This window comes from Bombina bombina, chromosome 1 (assembly GCF_027579735.1).
Source record: "Bombina bombina isolate aBomBom1 chromosome 1, aBomBom1.pri, whole genome shotgun sequence".
NCBI lineage: Eukaryota > Metazoa > Chordata > Amphibia > Anura > Bombinatoridae > Bombina > Bombina bombina.
Window position 1 is genome coordinate 182,041,159 of NC_069499.1, and position 23,189 is coordinate 182,064,347.

At 39.2% G+C, this 23,189-nt stretch overlaps 1 protein-coding gene across 1 annotated transcript in view; it reads right to left on the minus strand.

Moving 5' to 3' along the window:
* Positions 1 to 356: 356 nt before the first annotated feature.
* Positions 357 to 23,189, minus strand: part of LOC128645031 (uncharacterized) — an 87,612-nt gene continuing 64,779 nt past the window's right edge. Inside the window, exons 5-8 of the mRNA XM_053697763.1 lie at positions 22,435 to 22,545; positions 13,453 to 13,559; positions 5,129 to 5,219; positions 357 to 3,601 (exon numbers count right to left, since the gene is read on the minus strand). Coding sequence (XP_053553738.1) covers positions 3,485 to 3,601; positions 5,129 to 5,219; positions 13,453 to 13,559; positions 22,435 to 22,545 — 426 coding nt within the window. The 3' untranslated portion in view covers positions 357 to 3,484. The remainder of the gene's footprint in view (positions 3,602 to 5,128; positions 5,220 to 13,452; positions 13,560 to 22,434; positions 22,546 to 23,189) is intronic.

The window sequence follows — 23,189 nt, forward strand, 5'->3', positions numbered from 1 at the left end:
ACAGAGACATCCACAGAAAACACAGACATACACAACCAACCCTCACAGAGGCATCCAGAGAAAATACACAAAGGCAAACACACACCCACCCTCACAGAGACACCCATAGAAAAAGCTCAAAGACATATGCACACACAGACATCCACAGAAAATGCACAAATACATACAAACCACCCTCACAGAGATACCAACAGAAAAAAAAAATACATACACACTCATAGAGACACAAACCAAAGCACAAAGACAAACACAGACACCCACAGAAACACTCACAGGAGGAAACATTTATGCACCTTGCATCCCCTAAATCAACAGTGTGTGACATGCATGATCAAAAAAATGCAGAAATTAAGAGATCATTTTTTAAAGAATCATATTTGTAAATGTGCAAACAAAAATAATTCTGTGAATTCAAAATTGTACATTAATGATCTGGGTAGATGGCTAGATGAAGAAAAGTACTTTTAAAAGGTTGACATATGTTTGTTTGATATTTTCCCCAACCAAGAGCACCACTTCAAATATAGTGTAAAAATGTTCCCATCTGTCAGCTGTACTTGTGGATTTTGAAAATGCTGTACTCTATATGGTCTTGGTGGAACCATAAGCTGTGGTACTCATACCATTAGATCTGGTTAAATGCAGGATTTAAGCTTGTTGGTATGCATTTCAAAATTAAGTCAGCTGTAGAGTAAACTGAACAGTTTTAAGTTAACCTGTCTCATTTCCAACACTGAGCAATCTTAGTCTGAGAGTATATGCAAATATTATGTTATGCAAATGTAAAAATCTTAGATAAAATGCCTCTTTGTATCTGGAAAGTCCTTGCATAAAGGGGCAGTAAACTGGAATGCAATATATATCATTTGTGTATTGAGGAGGAAACATTTCTGCATGGTTTTAAATATAGAATTTATACAGCATTGTCAAATAATCATAAATACACTGCTGCTAAAAAAATGTGTTTTTTATGGACCCCTGGCCCCACCATACAACTACTGCCACACTGAAGTTACAATCTTAAATTGCACAAAGAAATAAAAAACATTTGCTAAGTAATTCCTACCTCCTCTGCAAATGAAAGTGATCAGCCGTCTGACTCAGGCACACACTCTACAAACAAAGTGCCAAGTCTGTCTCACACTGTGCATAGTGGTTTAGTGCACACTCAGAAATCCTCTCAAATGCTAATACATTACTCCTTGTAATAACATTTCCCATGCTCAATTAACACTCTGCTGTAGTACCAACTGGTGGCTGCCCAAAAAAAATAAAAAAATCTTTTTTTTTAGTTCTTGCCTCATGGGCCCCCCCTAGCCCATTGGGCCCCTGACAGGAGTCACCCCTGTCACCCCCTGATGGCGGCCCTGATTACACTAGTATTGTACAGTATATTAGGTTATATCATCCTGCTAGCTCTGTGCAGGGCACATTATGTAGCTGGTACCTGTGAGGTTGGTACTTAGGTGGGATGTGCTGTGTATTACACTAGTATTATGTACTGTATATTAGGTCATATACCTCTGCTAGCTCTGTTCATATTGTGTAGCTGGTACCTGTGAGGTGGCTACTTATATTTATTCGAATCCAAATGAATCTGAAATGAATACATTCGAATGTATCCGAATTCGAATCGATCCAAAAACGAAAAAATCCGAATCAGTCCTAAACTAATTTTTCTGCCGTGCACAAGTCTAATAAATATACACATTTAGAGTAGAGTAGTGTGTAACAAAAAGTAACAGTTTACCCCACACTTGAGATGTTTCCTATATCATGGTACAAAACCTAAAAAACACTTTAATACCATTTTTTTTCACCTTATCACTATAAAGCTGATCAATCTTAACCTGCTTGCAATAATTGCACAGGTTTTGAAACTTTGATTTCCTTCAAGCAGTGTAGTCATAGTGACCACCCTTAAAGTCTGTCTTATCAGCTGCAATATTTAAATTCAAATCCTTGTTGAAATTAAGAAAATATATATATTACAATTTATAATTTTATATTACCATCTCAAAGTGTTTAATGTCCCTTTAAAGGCAAAAATTCCCTCTTTCAAACAAGTTATTGCACATATATCTATGTGGTGTGTGGCTGAAATAAAATGTGTAAGAGCTTCCCACTGTACCCTCAGCAATGAGCAAGTGCCTCTGCGTCTGGACACTTCCTGATTTCTTTGGACATCATTATGCACAGTGTAATGACATTAAATAACTGTCATGATTTCTCTGCATTTTTACCACATTTAAAGGGTTTTTGTTCAGGCTGGCACCATTTTTATCATTCCTCAATCATGTATTTTCCTTGTACAAACCAGGTGCCTATTTATGACACAGTTTTTTGCTTTGCCGATAGCTATCTGGTTGTACAATCCTGTGCTGTATTACCTGAATATGAATTATGGACTGTTTCCTTGAATGGTATTTTTCCAGATCCTGATTATGTATATCTTCTCCTCTGGATTTTGACCACTGGCTTGTTGACTGTGCTTCTATCGCTATGATTTTATAAGGCATTGCTTGGTCTGATTTCAACTCTGGACTGTGCTTGACCAAAAGTTGGATACTGATTTGGCTTTCCTTTTACTGGCACTATGGACATGACTACGTAATAATGGTGAGTGCATTTTAACAAGAAGAAATTAACAATGTTCAAACAAAGTCGCATTCCAAAGATCTTATAATCTCATTCACAGTGAGAAAGCTGTGCAGACACGAGGGGTCACTTGGCAGCTGAATTTGCAAAACATTGTTCCTAAATGATTGGAAGCATTTGACTTCATCCTTGTGTACATTTGACTACTACTGAATATGTTAATATGTTTTAGTAGTTGATGTGGGGACTTTATCATCCTGCAATATGGGATAAGGGAACAATTAATTTACCAGAGAGTTCACTTGGCCCTATAAAATAGCCTCCTATTCCTTGGGTGTTATGTGAAAATGCAAAGGAATAATTTCTAACAGATTACAGCCCATCCCATTACAGACTCCCCACCAGATTCCAATAAACATTGTGGGCTGAAGGCATCCGCTCACATCCTCCAACTGTAAACCTGACTGGATCTAGAAAATAGGAGGAAAGATGATTAATTAGACCATGTTACCTTTAAGGGTACAGGTTTTGTACTTGTTATACAAACTGAGCAGTGACTGTTTGGCCACCATCTATCTGCATTTGCCATCAATAAATGGCCTCTAGCTATCCCAAGTATGACATTAGGTATTTTTTTATTGTTTTGCTGTGCTATAAAGTTTATCCAGTCATCTTGGCATCTATGTTGTTTATAGCCCAGAATTCCTTCTTGCTGGAATGCAAAAGTCTATCTGTATTTCTTAAAACATAAGGTTTCAATAGTTAGACTAAATATGAACATGTATCTTATAGCACAGTCAGTTTCCAAACAGATATTTACTGTCCATTCAAATTGTACAATGTGTCCAAAATTTGAAGGAAGTCAATAGCAACTGTCAGAAAGATGCTATAAGACATGGTACAAATGAATGTCACTTAGAGACTGCACGTCAGTGTCTGGTCCTAAAAAGACATCTTGATTCAGTTTGATCTCCTCTACCCACTGATCAAGTTGTATGTTCATCTGAAAGAAAAAAACACAACAGATTTATAAATACTGCCCAAAACATAACCATACAGAAAGTTTTTTTTTCCAGCAAATGTTTCTGCCCTAAAGAGGAGCTGAGGGTGTGGAATTTACACAATCTCAGGGCTGGGATATGCAAGTTTGAGAGTCAGATACAAGGCTGGAAATTTCAGCAGGCAAGAAAAAACAAGACTTTTCCTATATTAAAATTGAACGTACTAGCACTATTTTTTCTCTTCTAATCATATTTGTTTGTTTTTTTAATCCAAGGGACAGGTAAATTGGGATGACTTGACTGTGAGCCTCATTTCTGTTAACCTCTCTAGCAGAGAGAGAGACAAGCCTAGCACCCCCCTCCTTTTACTTCCCACAACAGAAAGGCTCCGTACACATTGTCTAAGAGACAGCACCCCATCTTGTGGGGAAACAGAAGCCACAAATCAGTGAAGTCAGGTAAAGGGCTGAAGGCCAAATATCTGAGGTCTGATCATATTTAAATTGGAAAGTTGTATAAAATTGTATGCTCTGTCTGGATCATGAAAGGAAAAAAATGTGGGTTTCTTATCCTATTAAGGCACCAATACTGTGTGCTAATATCCAGAGGAACAATTTCATAAATCTAATTTATCAAGACTTTCCTCATAAATGAGTCATTTATCACAAGGTTCTTCAAACCAGGTTTACTGGGTTGTGACTTGTGTGAGTGGTGTGTGTGTAGCATGTGTTATACGAGTGTATGTGTTATATGAGAGTGTGTGTGGTAAGTGTTATATGAGAGTGTGTGTGGTAAGTGTTATATGAGAGTGTGTGTGGTAAGTGTTATATGAGAGTGTGTGTGGAGTGTGTGTGTTGTATGAGAGTGCGTGCTGTGTGTGTTGTATGAGAGTGTGTGGTGTGTGTGTTGTATGAGAGTGCGTGCTGTGTGTGTTGTATGAGAGTGTGTGCTGTGTGTGTGTTGTATGAGAGTGCGTGGTGTGTGTTGTATGAGAGTGTGTGGTGTGTGTGTTGTATGAGAGTGCGTGTGTTGTATGAGAGTGTGTGGTGTGTGTGTTGTATGAGAGTGCGTGTGTTGTATGAGAGTGCGTGTTATATGAAAGTGTGTGCGTTTTGTATGAGAGTGTGTGTGGTGTGTTTGTTATTATCTTTTACAACACTTTCAAGTTTGACTACAATCACTAATAAAAGTAAGCACGCATTTTAGTAACTTTGCCAAAAATTGCATCTTCAGAAATTTCCAGACCAAGCATAAAATTAGGGTTGTGAAGGTATCTGGTATCATTGCACTGGGTCTAGGGGAAAAATGTTTGAAGAACCCTGCATTTACACATGGGATTACATTTTTCTGCACACCCTAGAATCCAATTTCCACTACATTAGCTAAATATGTAACGGACTTTAAAGAAATTGAAACCAAAATTAAAATAAAAACTATTTAAAAATCCACATCAATTCTATTTTTTTGGTTCCACATCAATTCTATTGCAATATTTACATAAAACAACACTTGTGATGAACACTGCTGACCTGCAGTTTTTGTAGGGACTCCTGCAAGCTTGGCACAGTCACCAGAAGGCACCCACTTTTCCTTAAGGTCTCCTTCAAGAACATCCATGCTCTAAAATCAAATATAAATATTGTATTTATTTACAGATCAGATGAATGTGCAATAAGAAATTAGGGGTACTGGAGTGTGGTAGCGATGTAAGTAAATAATAATGTCTATATAGGAAGCAATTCAGCAAATAGTGACAAAATATCACAAATGTATTTTAACAATAAAAGTTGATTTTCATCAAGAGAAAAAAAACATTTCTTTGGCAAGTTTCATATGTTGTTGATATTAAAGGACCACTCAATGCAGTAGAATTGCACAATGAAAAGATAAGGCAATAGAACTTACTCTGAATTTCAAATAAGCATCAGATTTTTTTTCTGACAAATTTATTTTTTATCCCATTTTCCAGCCCCCTGTATCATGTGACAGACATAGGCCAATCACAGACACTAGTCTGTGTGGAGTGTGGTAGCGATGTAAGTAAATAATAATGTCTATATAGGAAGCAATTCAGCAAATAGTGACAAAATATCACAAATGTATTTTAACAATAAAAGTTGATTTTCATCAAGAGAAAAAAAACATTTCTTTGGCAAGTTTCATATGTTGTTGATATTAAAGGACCACTCAATGCAGTAGAATTGCACAATGAAAAGATAAGGCAATAGAACTTACTCTGAATTTCAAATAAGCAGCAGATTTTTTTTCTGACAAATTTATTTTTTATCCCATTTTCCAGCCCCCTGTATCATGTGACAGACATAGGCCAATCACAGACTAGTATACGTATACCCTGTGAGCTTGTGCACATGCTCAGTAGAATCTTGTTCCCCAGAAAGTGTGAATATAAAAAGACTGTGCAAAGTTTGATAATGGAAGTAAATTGCAAAGTGTCTGTCTTAAAACTTCATGCTCTATCTGAATCATACAAGTTTATTTTAGGGCCCCTGCGCAGTTACGAGTGAAAAATCATTAAATTATCTATCCGCGATTACTGAAGCGCAAGATGCCTACATGGTGAAATACACCAGCCAGGTTGAGATCCTATGCCAACAGCATGATAACACATACCTAATCATGCACGAATGGAAAAACAATCAACAAAGACCGCGGCTCAGTGGGGGCCCCCGCAGGGCTGCGAGTGAAAAATAGTCATCCTCTCTATCCGGGATCACTGCTGCTGAGGTACCATGCCAACAACACAGCAGCACTCATCTTACGTATGACCATAGAAGCACCCTGCAAATCACTAACTCACTAAAATATTCCAATTTCATACAGGGAGATCATCACATCTTTCTGCAAACTAAAGCATGGGGCTGATATTGAACTAAAATTCAGGAATCACAGTCCTTTAATTAAGGGGACATGAAAGATAAGTGTGGACCATTTGATAGTTCTTTGAGATATACATAGTTCATTAGTTAAGCCTTTATTTGAAAGTTCAAACACACTCAATAGGCTCCCCTCTCTGTTATTTTTTAACCCACGCCACCACGTTGCAGTTAAAGATTGGGTGACTATTTTATCACTGTACTCCTTATAATATCAGTGCAACAAGTTTGGTTCCTACTGCACATACTGGTTAATACATTAGACTTGAGAGTTACGAGTCTCCCTCAGGTGCCTAGCGGGTGGTGCTGCAGCGAGGAGAGCTAAGAGATTTCTTAAATAACTTATAGCACCTTATGTCTTAGTGTTTGATGAATGAGTTAAGAAACCGTTCTTAGGGGTCGATTTATGAAGCAGCGAATGCTGCTTCCGACCCTCTCCGCTTCAGTTCCGACTGAAGTGGAAGTTAAGAGGCAGCGGTCCTAAGACCGCTGCTCCTTAACTCGTCTGCCACCTCTGAAGATTGACACCCCCTTGGCCGCGAATCTGTAGGGGGTGGTATTGCACCAGCAGTTCACAAGAATCACATTTATCGATGTGCGGCAGACATGATTCGCTATAGCGGATCATGTCTGTCCGCACCTACATAAATTGACCCCTTAGATTTATCCATATACTGTAGTATTGCTGTATATAAAAACTTAGATTTCCCCCAATATGGTTATCTCTTCCTTTGGGGTATTTCATTGTGTACAAATTATAGCATATAGCTCCCCTATACAACAGTTATCCAGAAAACATATTTCTGGTCATTTAGAAGATACATCAGAGCAGGTTCCATTTCACTGTAGACCTTAAATTTGATAAAGCAAAAATTAGATAGCATTATCTATAATATATTGATTACATAGTTTTTTTTCTTATTTGTCTTATCTATACAGGGAGTGCAGAATTATTAGGCAAATGAGTATTTTGACCACATCATCCTCTTTATGCATGTTGTCTTACTCCAAACTGTATAGGCTCGAAAGCCTACTACCAATTAAGCATATTAGGTGATGTGCATCTCTGTAATGAGAAGGAGTGTAGTCTAATGACATCAACACCCTATATTAGGTGTGCATAATTATTAGGCAACTTCCTTTCCTTTGGAAAAATGGGTCAAAAGAAGGACTTGACAGGCTCAGAAAAGTAAAAAATAGTGAGATATCTTGCAGAGGGATGCAGCACTCTTAAAATTGCAAAGCTTCTGAAGCGTGATCATCGAACAATCAAGCGTTTCATTCAAAATAGTCAACAGGGTCGCAAGAAGCGTGTGGAAAAACCAAGGCGCAAAATAACTGCCCATGAACTGAGAAAAGTCAAGCGTGCAGCTGCCAAGATGCCACTTGCCACCAGTTTGGCCATATTTCAGAGCTGCAACATCACTGGAGTGCCCAAAAGCACAAGGTGTGCAATACTCAGAGACATGGCCAAGGTAAGAAAGGCTGAAAGACGACCACCACTGAACAAGACACACAAGCTGAAACGTCAAGACTGGGCCAAGAAATATCTCAAGACTGATTTTTCGAAGGTTTTATGGACTGATGAAATGAGAGTGAGTCTTGATGGGCCAGATGGATGGGCCCGTGGCTGGATTGGTAAAGGGCAGAGAGCTCCAGTCCGACTCAGACGCCAGCAAGGTGGAGGTGGAGTACTGGTTTGGGCTGGTATCATCAAAGATGAGCTTGTGGGGCCTTTTCGGGTTGAGGATGGAGTCAAGCTCAACTCCCAGTCCTACTGCCAGTTTCTGGAAGACACCTTCTTCAAGCAGTGGTACAGGAAGAAGTCTGCATCCTTCAAGAAAAACATGATTTTCATGCAGGACAATGCTCCATCACACGCGTCCAAGTACTCCACAGCGTGGCTGGCAAGAAAGGGTATAAAAGAAGAAAATCTAATGACATGGCCTCCTTGTTCACCTGATCTGAACCCCATTGAGAACCTGTGGTCCATCATCAAATGTGAGATTTACAAGGAGGGAAAACAGTACACCTCTCTGAACAGTGTCTGGGAGGCTGTGGTTGCTGCTGCACGCAATGTTGATGGTGAACAGATCAAAACACTGACAGAATCCATGGATGGCATGCTTTTGAGTGTCATTGCAAAGAAAGGTGGCTATATTGGTCACTGATTTGTTTTTGTTTTGTTTTTGAATGTCAGAAATGTATATTTGTGAATGTTGAGATGTTATATTGGTTTCACTGGTAAAAATAAATAATTGAAATGGGTATATATTTGGTTTTTGTTAAGTTGCCTAATAATTATGCACAGTAATAGTCACTAAAAACAAACTAAAAACTACTTCCAAAAATATTCAGCTTTGATATTAATGAGTTTTTTGGGTTCATTGAGAACATGGTTGTTGTTCAATAATAAAATTAATCCTCAAAAATACAACTTGCCTAATAATTCTGCACTCCCTGTATATTTGTTTTTTGTTAAGTTGCCTAATAATTATGCACAGTAATAGTCACCTGCACACACAGATATCCCCCTAAAATAGCTATAACTAAAAACAAACTAAAAACTACTTCCAAAACTATTCAGCTTTGATATTAATGAGTTTTTTGGGTTCATTGAGAACATGGTTGTTGTTCAATAATAAAATTAATCCTCAAAAATACAACTTGCCTAATAATTCTGCACTCCCTGTATATACTCCCTACACTTATGTTTTACATGGATGTAATGAACCCAAGAGTGGTCCACATTGCTACAGAAAGGGACAAAAATGAGGACAATTATTCGGGAAACACAAGAATGTTATTAAACATTGCCTGTTCTTTTACCAAAATTTATATTCCCATGTAAACTTGATAATTGTATAATTCCTCATAAAAAAGGCAATTTTTGGATTTATCAAGTACCTTTAAACATTGAAATCAAATAGTGAAAAAGGTCTCAAAAACAATGTTAAAAATAGGTCTTTTTTCGGTGAGACAATAATGCATTCTCAGCCCCCCTCCCAAAAAAAACGATCCAAAAACATGTGATTGTTATCGACTTGAAGCAAAAAGTTAGGTTTTCCTGCCGAAAAAAAAAAAAAAGCCAATAGATTGTTATTGACCCCTCAATGTCTAATTACAAAACAATATTTTCAAAATTAATATTATTATTTAACCTTATACTTTTATTATCAATATTGCTTTTAAAAAATATTAGAAGTGAAATTATAACATTCATGTTATAATCTATGATGTGACCAATGATGTTGTTAGGGAGGTAAAAGTTTGCCATAAGTGAAGTTATCTGTGATATCACTAATAATATCACAAAACCACTGGTGTGTGTGTGTGTATCAAATAATTTTTTACAATGCAATGTCCCTTTTTTGTTAAAAAATACATTTAAAAAATAAATAATAAATTCTTAATCACTTACATAAAAAAAGAAGTTTATTTTAACTTAAAGTGAAAGTAAAGTTAGTCCGTTTATAACACATCAATATATTCTATTACACTGTACTACTAAGATCGCTAAGTTGAATTTTTCAATTTCTTTATTATTTCAAGTTTTATTAATTATTAAATTTCCTACCAGTACCATGCTAACTCTTCCCATCCTCTACTTCCTAATCTTTCTGTGTGGTGACGTATAGAGCGGTCCCACCCGCTCTATACGTATCTTAAAAGCACGTTCACAAATAACATTGCATGCGCAAATCGGCGCTTTCTCAGTTTACCATGCGTGCGCTTATCTGTAAAACCGTGTTTGTTTCAAAATAAGCGAGTGCGCATGCGCGAAACGGGAGCGCGCTCCTAATATAGTATGGCCTGATAATTAGTTGCGCTTGCCCAGAACTATAAGTAGGCGGATGACGTGGTTCTTTACATATAAAGCGAGTGCACATGCGCAAAATGGGAGCGCGCTCCTAATATAGTAAGGGCTGAAAAATAGTTGCGCATGTCCAGAACTAGAAGTAGGCGGATGATGTGGTTTGACGGCCGCCTAACGGCCAGATTTTCAATTGGGTATGCGAACAACGTGACCAGTAGAGAAAAAAAACAGAATTTATGCTTACCTGATAAATTACTTTCTCCAACGGTGTGTCCGGTCCACGGCGTCATCCTTACTTGTGGGATATTCTCTTCCCCAACAGGAAATGGCAAAGAGTCCCAGCAAAGCTGGCCATATAGTCCCTCCTAGGCTCCGCCCACCCCAGTCATTCGACCGACGGACAGGAGGAAATATATATAGGAGAAACCATATGGTACCGTGGTGACTGTAGTTAGAGAAAATAATTCATCAGACCTGATTAAAAAACCAGGGCGGGCCGTGGACCGGACACACCGTTGGAGAAAGTAATTTATCAGGTAAGCATAAATTCTGTTTTCTCCAACATTGGTGTGTCCGGTCCACGGCGTCATCCTTACTTGTGGGAACCAATACCAAAGCTTTAGGACACGGATGAAGGGAGGGAGCAAATCAGGTTACCTAAACGGAAGGCACCACAGCTTGCAAAACCTTTCTCCCAAAAATAGCCTCCGAAGAAGCAAAAGTATCAAATTTGTAAAATTTAGCAAAAGTGTGCAGTGAAGACCAAGTCGCTGCCTTACATATCTGGTCAACAGAAGCCTCGTTCTTGAAGGCCCATGTGGAAGCCACAGCTCTAGTGGAGTGAGCTGTAATTCTTTCAGGAGGCTGCCGTCCGGCAGTCTCGTAAGCCAATCGGATAATGCTTTTAAGCCAAAAGGAAAGAGAGGTAGAAGTCGCTTTTTGACCTCTCCTTTTACCAGAATAAACGACGAACAAGGAGGATGTTTGTCTGAAATCTTTAGTAGCCTCTAAATAGAACTTTAGAGCACGGACAACGTCCAAATTGTGTAACAAACGTTCCTTCTTTGAAACTGGATTCAGACACAAAGAAGGTACAACTATCTCCTGGTTAATATTCTTGTTAGAAACAACTTTAGGAAGAAAACCAGGCTTAGTACGCAAAACCACCTTATCTGCATGGAACACCAGATAGGGCGGAGAACACTGCAGAGCAGATAACTCTGAAACTCGTCTAGCAGAAGAAATTGCAACCAAAAACAAAACTTTCCAAGATAGTAACTTAATATCTATGGAATGTAAAGGTTCAAACGGAACCCCTTGAAGAACTGAAAGAACTAGATTTAGACTCCAGGGAGGAGTCAAAGGTCTGTAAATAGGCTTAATCTGAACCAAAGCCTGAACAAATGCTTGAACATCTGGCACAGCTGCCAGTCTTTTGTGTAGTAAGACAGATAAAGCAGAGATCTGTCCCTTTAGAGAACTTGCAGATAATCCTTTCTCCAAACCTTCTTGTAGAAAGGAGAGAATCTTAGGAATTTTTATCTTATTCCATGGAAATCCTTTGGATTCACACCAACAGATATATTTTTTCCATATCTTATGGTAAATTTTTCTAGTTACAGGTTTTCTGGCCTGAACCAAAGTATCTATAACAGAATCTGAAAACCCACGCTTTGATAAAATCAAGCGTTCAATCTCCAAGCCGTCAGTTGGAGGGAGACCAGATTTGGATGTTCGAATGGACCCTGAACAAGAAGGTCCTGTCTCAAAGGTAGCTTCCATGGTGGAGCCGATGACATATTCACCAGGTCTGCATACCAAGTCCTGCGTGGCCACGCAGGAGCTATCAAGATCACCGAGGCCCTCTCCTGATTGATCCTGGCTACTAGCCTGGGAATGAGAGGAAACGGTGGGAATACATAAGCTAGATTTCACCACAGTGTCTTAAAGCATTAAAAGTATTGCACACCAAATTTCAGAGCTTTAACCCTTAAAATAACGGAACCGGAGCCGTTTTAAGATTTAACCCCTATACAGTCCCAGCTATAGTCTTTGCTGAGACCCAACCAAGCCCAGAGGGGAATACGATACCAAATGACGCCTTCTAGAAGCTTTTTTTTTTTAGTGATTCTTAGATCCTCACACATGCATCTGCATGCCCTGCTCTCCAAAAACAACTGCGCAGTAATGGCGCGAAAATGAGGCTCAGTCTATAACTAGAAAGGCCCCCTGACTGAAAAAGGTGTCCAACACAGTGCCTGCCGTTTTATAAACGTTCCCCAAGATTATAAATGCCAATTGTTAGCCTAAATCTGAATAATATGCCCAAATAAAGCAATCGATTTAGCCCATAAAAATGTCTACCAGTTTTTTAGCCCTTATTAAGCCCTTTATTCTGTATTTGACTAAGAAAATGGCTTACCGGTCCCCATGAGGGGAAATGACAGCCTTCCAGCATTACACAGTCTTGTTAGAAATATGGCTAGTCATACCTTAAGCAGAAAAGTCTGCTAACTGTTTCCCCCAACTGAAGTTACTTCACCTCAACAGTCCTATGTGGAAACAGCAATCAATTTTAGTTACTGTCTGCTAAAATCATCTTCCTCTTACAAACAGAAATCTTCATCCTTTTCTGTTTCAGAGTAAATAGTACATACCAGCACTATTTTAAAATAACAAACACTTGATAGAAGAATAAAAACTACATTAAAACACCAAAAAACTCTTAACCATCTCCGTGGAGATGCTGCCTGTGCAACGGCAAAGAGAATGACTGGGGCGGGCGGAGCCTAGGAGGGACTATATGGCCAGCTTTGCTGGGACTCTTTGCCATTTCCTGTTGGGGAAGAGAATATCCCACAAGTAAGGATGACGCCGTGGACCGGACACACCAATGTTGGAGAAATAATTATTTAACGGGTTGAATTAGGAGAGTAAAAGAAAATGATTAATTACGGCGATAACTTTTTACCGGTAAATTTAAAAAAAAAAAAAACATGAATGAAAGTCATATTATTTTGGCCCTAAGAATGTTATTTAACATTGCAAACCAAGTAAGTTTACTTTCACTTTAAATATCACTTTAAAGATAAATACATTTCTCAATTAACGATTAATGGAAAATAATGAAAAAGGAATTTACTTTGTCTGTTCCGTTTTGTCAAGGAAGTATTCAAAAACATTATTTAATACAACTACATCCGCATCTTGAAGAAGGGACTTTTGACTGCAGACATCTGAATGATATATCTGTAGGAAAGGAAAGAAAAAACAAATTACAGTTAAAATTGTCAATTATAAAAAAGATAAAAAGTGTATTTTGTAAGTGTTAAAACTGTTATCTTCATTAATCTCATTAGCAAAACTTTTCCTGTTACAGCAGTAATTGACTATGAATGTACACACATACATTTCTCTAACACCTGAAGTTAGTGGCACCCTTTTGTCACGACCAGCACAAGGTCCCCATGTCATTTTGAGTGAGTCATCAATACTAGGAGCACTTGTTAGGCACAGTAATCACTGTCCATGACTTTCTAATTCATTCCCCATTTTTTTTAATGGAAATAACAGAGTAGTCATAGAATGCAAGTTGTCCAGAACTCACTTGGATATTTCTATAATGTTGTCCTCATAAGGCCAGAAAGCTTAAAATGACATGAAAATCAAAATGTTTAGAGCAAACAATTTTATCAACTTTCCAATCTACTTCTATTATCAATTTTGCTTCATTCTCTTGGTATCCTTTGGTTAAAATTTTGTTGCAGAAGCAAAACACTACTGGGAGCTAGCTGAACACATCAAGTGAGACAATCAAAGAGGCATATATGTGCAGCTACCAATAGGCAGCTAGCTAGATCCCTTTAGTGCATTGCTGCTCCTGAGCATAACAAGGTGTGATTTTCAACAAAGCATAGATACTAGAACTAAATTGGAAAGTTGCTTGAAATTACATGATATTTGAATCTTTAAAAGTATTTTTTTTTTTATTTTAGTGTCCCTTTAATGGCGACAGCCCTTAATTACCAAAAGACGCAGCTTAAAAGAATTTTAGTAAAAAGCAAATGGTCACCAATGGGTTAGTGAGCTAATGTCACATTCTCGTAACATGCCCAACTTGGTATAGCTAACCATACAGTCAGGTATTTCAATAGCCTAAAATATATGAGAAAACTAAATACTTAAATGATTGGTTCTGATCTGAGATAAAAACTGACAGGGGCTGCCGTCGGATCTGAGGTTGCGATGTGCGCACGTCTGACAAGAGCAATAAGGCCAGGGGCTAATCTGAGCTATGATCACAACCTCATTAAAAAAAAAAAAGATATAAGCCAGAGGAAGTCCTGTTGTAATTAAATACAACTACACCTGTATCCCTAAAAACAAACACGCAGAAAGTAATTTACATTCATGTTCAATTTACCCTGAATCGTGTACAATTTTTCCTCTACAAATGATGCGCTTTCCTCTCACTTTAAATCTGGTAACAGTTGCTTGAGGTTGGTAGGTGCAACAAAGTGATGGATTAGATCAGTGCCCAATCACATTTACTTGTGGTTCTAATTAGCCACAGCACACAAGACCATTTAAATCTACATTAGATGCTTTTAAAGGTTGTATCCCTGGATTTCTCTAGATTTTTATTATATGCATATATCTTGGTGAAGGTTAAAAAAAAATAAGACAAAAGAAAAATAAAGAAATTGTCTTGATACTGAGCTAACCAGGCGTGAAAACTGAAATATATATATATATATATATATTATTTTTTAAATCAATCGAGCTGCCCCTACAAACACACAGACTTAGGGGTCGATTTATCAACCCCGTCGCCCATCTATGGCTGCAGGTTTTTATAAGATAACCTGCAGTCCGTATTTATGAAGCAGCGGCAAATTTTTAATCTCCCCGGTCTCGTCGGCCGTGGAGACTGACAGCTCCTGCCCGCACGTGATTGGCTGTGCACAGGCAGGGTTGCACACGAGCCAAAATAGCGCTCGTGTGCAATGCTGAATTCCAGCAGCGGAATTCAGTCCACCAGAGGCGAGCTGCAGCGGACAGGGGCGCGTATGTGTGCCCCAGTCAGCCGCAGCTTGATAAATCGACCCCTTAGGGCACAGTGCTCTGAAGCTGCGTTTTTGCTCCATGCTGATGAGTTTTTGATCATTGAGGCCTTAATGTAATAATAAGAAAGCCAAATGAAGTATTTGATCCCCATGTCACAAGCAGAATCTTCCTTCCCGCTTGATATTCTACAGCAACAATGCCAGTGATAACATCATAATATTAAGGATAAGCGACAGAGGTTAAGGTTAGTTAGAAATTGGGATTAAAGGGGTCATTGTCATCTAAAAATTTCTCCTCTTTAATGGTCCATTTTACCTGCTAGAGCGGTTAATTGCAAACATCTCCTTTACCATTGTTTTGTTATTTGAAATAGCATGTTAAAACTGCTACCAATACTGAAAAACAAAATTTATGTTTACCTGATAAATTTCTTTCTTTTGCGATGTACCGAGTCCACGGATTCATCCTAACTTGTGGAATATTGTCCTTCCTGACAAGAAGTAGCAAAGAGAGCACCACAGCAGAGCGGTCTATATAGCTCCCCCCTTAACTCCACCCCCCAGTCATTCGACCGAAGGCCAAGGAAGAAAAGGAGAAACTATAAGGTGCAGAGGTGACTGAAGTTTACATAAAAAAAAAAAATACTATCTGTCTTAAATAGACAGGGCGGGCCGTGGACTCGGTACATCGCAAAAGAAAGAAATTTATCAGGTAAGCATAAATTTTGTTTTCTTTTGCATGATGTACCGAGTCCACGGATTCATCCTAACTTGTGGGATATCAATACCAAAGCTTTAGGACACGGATGAAGGGAGGGACAAGACAGGAACCTAAACGGAAGGCACCACTGCTTGCAAAACCTCTCTCTCCAAAAATAGCCTCCGAAGAAGCAAAAGTATCAAATTTATAAAATTTTGAAAAGGTATGAAGCGACGACCAAGTCGCAGCCTCACAAATCTGTTCAACAGAAGCATCATTTTTAAAAGCCCATGTGGAAGCTACCGCTCTAGTAGAATGAGCTGTAATCCTTTCAGGAGGCTGCTATCCAGCAGTCTCATAAGCCAAATGGATGATGCTTTTCAGCCAAAAGGAAAGAGAAGTTGCCGTAGCCTTTTGACCCCTACGCTTTCCAGAATAGACAACAAACAAAGAAGATGTTTGACGAAAATCTTTGGTTGCCTGCAAATAAAATTTCAAAGCACGAACCACATCCAAGTTGTGCAACAGACGTTCCTTCTTACAAGAAGGATTAGGACACAGAAGGAACAACATTTTCTTGATTGCTATTCCGGTTAGTAACAACCTTAGGTAGGAACCCAGGCTTGATACGCAAAACCACCTTATCAGCATGGAACACAAGATAAGGAGAGTCACATTGTAATGCAGATAGTTCAGAAACTCTTCGAGTTGAAGAGATAACAACTAGGAACAAAACTTTCCAAGATAAAAGCTTAATATCTATGGAATGCATGGGTTAAAACGGAACCCCCTGAAGAACTCTAAGAACTAAATTTAGACTCCATGGCGGAGCAATAGGTTTAAAAACAGGCTTAATTCTAACTAAAGCCTGACAAAAAGCCAGAACGTCTGGAACATCTGCCAGACGCTTGTGCAACAAAATAGACAGAGCAGATATCTGTCCCTTTAGGGAACTAGCTGATAATCCTTTCTCCAATCCCTCTTGGAGAAAAGACAAAATCCTAGGAATCCTGATTTTACTCCAGGAGAAGCCTTTGGATTTGCACCAAAAAAGATATTTATGCCATATCATATGCTAAATTTTCCTGGTAACAGGCTTTCGAGCCTGAATCAAGGTATTTATGACTGACTCAGAGAAACCCTGCTTTGATAGAATCAAGCGTTCAATCTCCAAGCAGTCAGTTGCAGAGAAATTAGATTTGGATGCTTGAATGGACCTTGAATCAGAAGGTCCTGTCTCAATGGCAGAGACCATGGTGGAAGGGATGACATGTCTACCAGGTCTGCATACCAAATCACTGATGCTCTCTCCTGTTTGATTCTGGCAATCAGACGTGGAAGGAGAGGGAAATGTGGAAACACATAAGCCAGGTTGAACGACCAGGGTACTGCTAGAGCATCTATCAGTACAGCCTGAGGATCCCTTGACCTGGAGCTGTAACGAGGAAGTTTGCCGTTCTGCCGAGACGCCATCAGATCCAACTCTGGTGTGCCCCATAGCCGAACCAGCTGAGCAAACACCTCCGGATGGAGTTCCCACTCCCCCGGATGAAAAGTCTGACGACTTAGAAAATCTGCCTCCCAGTTCTCTACACCTGGGATATAGATCGCTGACAGATGGCAGAGTGTGCCTCTGCCCATTGGATTATCCTTGAGACCTCTATCATCACTAAGGAACTCTTTTTTCCTCCTTGATGATTGATATAAGCCACAGTCGTGATGTTGTCCGACTGAAACCTGATGAATCTGGCCGAAGCCAGCTGAGGCCATGCCTGGAGAGCATTGCATATCGCTCTTAATTCCAGAATATTTATCGGTAGGAGAGCCTCCTCCCGAGTCCACAAACCCTGAGCTTTCAGGGAATTACAGACTGCACCCCAGCCCAGAAGACTGGCGTCTGTCGTCACTATAACCCATTCTGGCCTGCGTAAACACATTCCCTGGGACAGATGATCCTGTGACAACCACCAAAGAAGAGAGTCTCTGGTCTCTTGATCCAGATTTATCTGAGATAAATCCACATAATCCCCATTCCACTGATTGAGCATGCATAGTTGCAGTGGTCTGAGATGCAAGCGAGCAAACGGAACTATGTCCATTGCCACTACCATTAGTCCGATTAACTCCATACACTGAGCCACTGACGGCCGAGGAATGGAATGAAGAGCTCGGCAGGTGGACAAAATCTTTGATTTCCTGACCTCCGTCAGAAATATTTTCATGTCCACCAAGTCTATCAGAGTCCCTAGAAATAAAACTCTTGTGAGGGGGGAAAGAACTCTTTTTTACGTTCACTTTCCACCCGTAAGACCTTAGAAAGGCCAACACTAAGTCCGTGTGAGACCTGGCTAGTTGGAAGGACGACGCTTGAATTAGAATGTCGTCTAGATAAGGCGCCACTGCTATGCCTCGTGGCCTTAGAACCGCCAGAAGGGACCCTAGCACCTTTCACGGCGCTGTGGCCAACCCGAAAGGAAGAGCCACAAACTGATAATGCTTGTCCAGAAAGGCGAACCTGAGGAACTGGTGATGATCTTTGTGGATAGGAATGTGCAGATATGCATCCTTTAAGTCCACGGTGGTCATATATTGACCCTCCTGGATCAATGGTAAGATAGTCCGAATGGTTTCCATCTTGAAAGATGGAACTCTTAGGAATTGGTTTAGGATCTTGAGATCCAGAATTGGCCTGAAGGTTCCCTCCTTTTTGGGAACTATAAACAGATTGGAGTAGAACCCAATACTCTTCTACACAGCTTAAGAATGCCTCTCTTTTTGTCGGGTTTACAGACAATTGAGAAAGATGGAACCTCCCCCTTGGAGGGGAATCCTTGAAATCTAGAAGGTATCCCTGGGTTACAATTTCTACTGCCCAGGGATCCTGAACGTCTCTTGCCCAGGCCTGAGCAAAGAGAGAGTCTGCCCCCTACTAGATCCGGTCCCGGATCGGGGGCTACCCCTTCATATTGACTTAGTGGCAGCAGCAGGCTTTTTGGCCTGTTTACCCTTGTTCCAAGCCTGATTAGGTCTCCAGGTTGGCTTGGATTAGGCAAAGTTCCCCTCTTGCTTTGCAGCAGGGGAAGAGGTAGAGGGACCACTCTTGAAGTTTCGAAAGGAACGAAAATTATTTTGACACGTCAGCTGACCAGGACTTAAGCCATAACGCTCTATGCGCTAAAATGGCAAAACCTGAATTCTTAGCTGCTAATTTAGCAAGATGAAAAGCGGCGTCTGTAATAAAAGAATTAGCCAACTTAAGAGCCTTAATTCTGTCCAAAATATCATCTAGTGGGGTCTCCATCTGAAGAGCCTCTTCTAGAGCCTCAAACCAAAAGGCAGCTGCAGTGGTTACAGGAACAATGCATGCTATAGGTTGAAGAAGAAAACCTTGATGAACAAACATTTTCTTTAGGAGACCCTCTAATTTTTTATCCATAGGATCAATGAAAGCACAACTGTCTTCAATAGGTATAGTTGTACGCTTAGCCAGGGTAGAAATAGCTCCCTCCACCTTAGGGTCCGTCTGCCATGAGTCCTTTATGGTGTCAGAAATGGGAAACATTTTCTTAAAAACAGGAGGGGGAGAGAACGGAATACCTGGTACACAATTTCTCTGGAACTACAATAGGGTCACAATCATCCAGAGTAGCTAAAACCTCCCTGAGCAATAAGCGGAGGTGATCTAGCTTAAATTTAAATGCCGTCATATCTGAATCTGTCTGAGAGAACATCTTTCCTGAATCAGAAATCTCTCCCTCAGACAGCAAATCCCTCATCCCTACTTCAGAACATTGTGAGGGAATATCGGATACGGCCACTAAAGCGTCAGAAGGCTCAGCATTTGTTCTCAACCCAGAGCTACTGCGCTTCCCTTGCAACCCAGGAAGCTTAGATAAAACCTCTGTGAGGGTAGTATTCATAACTGAAGCCATATCTTGACAAGGTGAAAGAATTAGACGCACTAGAAGTACTTGGCGTCGCTTGTGCGGGCGTTACTGGTTGTGACACTTGGGGAGATCTAGATGGCAAAACCTGATTTCCTTCTGTCTGAGAATCATCTAATGCCAAACTTTTATAAGTCAAAATATGCTGTTTGCAATTTATAGACATATCAGTACAAGTGGGACACATTCTAAGAGGGGGTTCCACAATGGCTTCTAAACAAATTGAGCAATGAGTTTCCTCAGTGTCAGACATGTTTAACAGACTAGTAATAAAGCAAGCAAGCTTGGAAAACACTTTATTTAAAGGGACAGTCTACCATAGAATTGTTATTGTTTTAAAAGATAGATAATCCCTTTATTACTCATTCCCCAGTTTTGCATAACCAACACAGTTATATTAATGTACTTTTTACCTTTGTGATTACCTTGTATCTAGGAACCTTCTTCCAGCCCCCTGATCACATGACTGTGACTGTTTATTATCTATTGTCTTAAATGTAGCATTGTATTGTGCTAGATCTTAAATAACTTTCTGTGACTGAACACAGTGTTATCTATATAGCCCACGTGTACTTTCTGTCTCTTTGTGTTGAAAAGAGATTTAAAAAGCATGTGATAAGAGGCAGCCCTCAAAGGCTTAGAAATTAGCATATGAGCCTACCTATGTTTAGTTTAAACTAAGAATACCAAGAGAAAAAAGCAAATTTGATGATAAAAGTAAATTGGAAAGTTGATTAAAATTAAAAGTCCTATCTGAATAATGAAAGTTTAATTTATACTTGACTGTCCCTTTAATGAAAAAAACTCAATTTGCAAAAACGGTACTGTGCCTTTAAGAGAAAAAAAGGTATACACAAACTGCAAAACAGGTTAAAATTGCTTCAAATTTTTCTGACATTTTAACAGTGTACCTACTAAGCTTTAGAAGGATTGCAACACAAGTTAATAAACAATAAACCCCCAAATGAAAAAAACGGATTGAAAAATGTGTAAAACCGGTTAAACACCCCTATAAGCACCTTGCCACAGCTCTGCTGTGGCCCTACCTGCCCTTAGGAACGATAATATGGGGTTTAAAGCTTCAATTAGTCCCTCAGAAGACTATCAGGACCTTAGGAGAAGTTGCTTTCTGCTTGTAAATGCAGGCCCCGCCCACCTCACTCGATGTTGCTGAGGCCTACACAAAACTAATAAACCCTGCCTGAAAGCCATGTGGGTTATAAACAACCCCAAAGAACCCTCAAGCAAATGTCCCATAAAACAGAAAACGTTACTCACAGACACAAAAACGTTTGTCCCAAAGTGCCCACAAAAAATGAACCCTTTATGCAAGCTAGTAAAAACCTCTGATAACACTAGGATTACTGCTTCCCCTTCCCCTAATGGGGACACTGTCAGCCTTTCTGAGTTAACACAGTCTCTGCAGAAAACATGACTGAACATACCTCATTGCTGTATAGCAATAAACCGTTCCTCACACTGAAGTTTTCCTGTACTCCTCAGCTTCTGTGGGAACAGCAGTGGACCTTAGTTAGAAATGCTAAGATCATCATCCTCCAGGCAGAAATCTTCATCTATGTCCTGCCTGAGAGTAAATAGTACAACACCGGTACCATTTAAAAATAACAAACACTTGATTGAAGATAAAATAAAACTAACAGTTTAACACCTCTTCTCTTTACTCTTCCTGCTTAGAGCCAGCAAAGAGAATGACTGGGGGGTGGAGTTAAGGGGGGAGCTATATAGACAGCTCTGCTGTGGTACTCTCTTTGCTACTTCCTGTCAGGAAGGACAATATCCCACAAGTTCGGATGAATCCGTGGACTCGGTACATCATGCAAAAGAAATATGAATACAGGCAAATTCTCTATAGAAAGGTTATGTAAATGGAGACAATAGTACTAAATAACCTCCCAGAGAGGGGAAGAGAAATATTATTTGTATTTGAAATAGCTGGTTATGCCCATTTAACCCCCACTCAATACCTAATTATTAAGCTGTGTGTTTAGACAGAGATAACATGAGCAGATCTTACCTGCAGACTTAGTCCATTTATATGGATATTTCCTTGGGCACTAGAAGTAATTTTTTTGTGAGTAAAACCAGCTATTTCATATACCTGATATCTTCCATTTTTTTTCAGTCCATACCAACAATTTAAATTTTTATAATCTTTAAAAGGTTGATGATTTACATCAAAATATAGCCCTGGTATCAAAGGGGGTTTGTTTTTATGTGTATGTTTTGTTTTACAAGGATTTCTAGTGTTCTTTCAAGTAGAAGGACATGCAGTATACTCTGTTTTGTTTTTCAGAACACAGAAAGGTGTAGAGAACAGAAACAGAAGGACTTGGGATCTAGTATGATATATAAATATATAAATGAAATACTTGTACAGTGACACAGTTTCCTACCTGGATTCTGTCACCAAAATGGTATTTGCTTATTGTTTTCTCTTGAAGATCACAGAATTCAGCATTCATTTCCACTCCATATAATCGACTAGCTGAGCTGTATATATAGCCCTTAAAATAAAAAGGCATGGTCACTTAATTGCATTGTAAACATCAAGTATCATAAGCTTCACAACTCCAAGTCTTTTTACACTTTTATTTTGCATCATGGCTAAAGAGAATGAAAGATTTTTATAGCAGATATCAAAAGCTGGGAGAACTCATTTACTTGAAAGTCAAAACGAACCTTTCATAGTTTAGATAAGTAAATTAAAATAAAATTACATAACTAAATTCATTTAACTTCTTGTCCTCACTGATAAAATATATTATTGGTCCATAGTGTAATGTCAAACAATACAAAACAAACTGCTTTAATACGCGCCAGGACTGCAAACATAAACAATTCCGTATTGTATACGTTGTAAAAAAAATCTCTATAAAAATGCTGTGTTAAAAAAAAAAGAAACCAATACCACCATAAATAAATTCTAGTACTCACGTAAAACTGGCTGAGACTATACAGTTTCTGAAGCTAGGTATACCTCTCAAACAGTCAGCCTCTGTATACTGCTGTCCTCTTCTGTGTATCTGTAACTGCAACGGTAGTTATCGGCACTACACCTCCACCGTCTCACACTTTGCCCTATGTTATTCTGCAATGTCCGGGATTTGCGTACTTTCTTGTGCACCTCATTGTACTCCTCACCGTATTA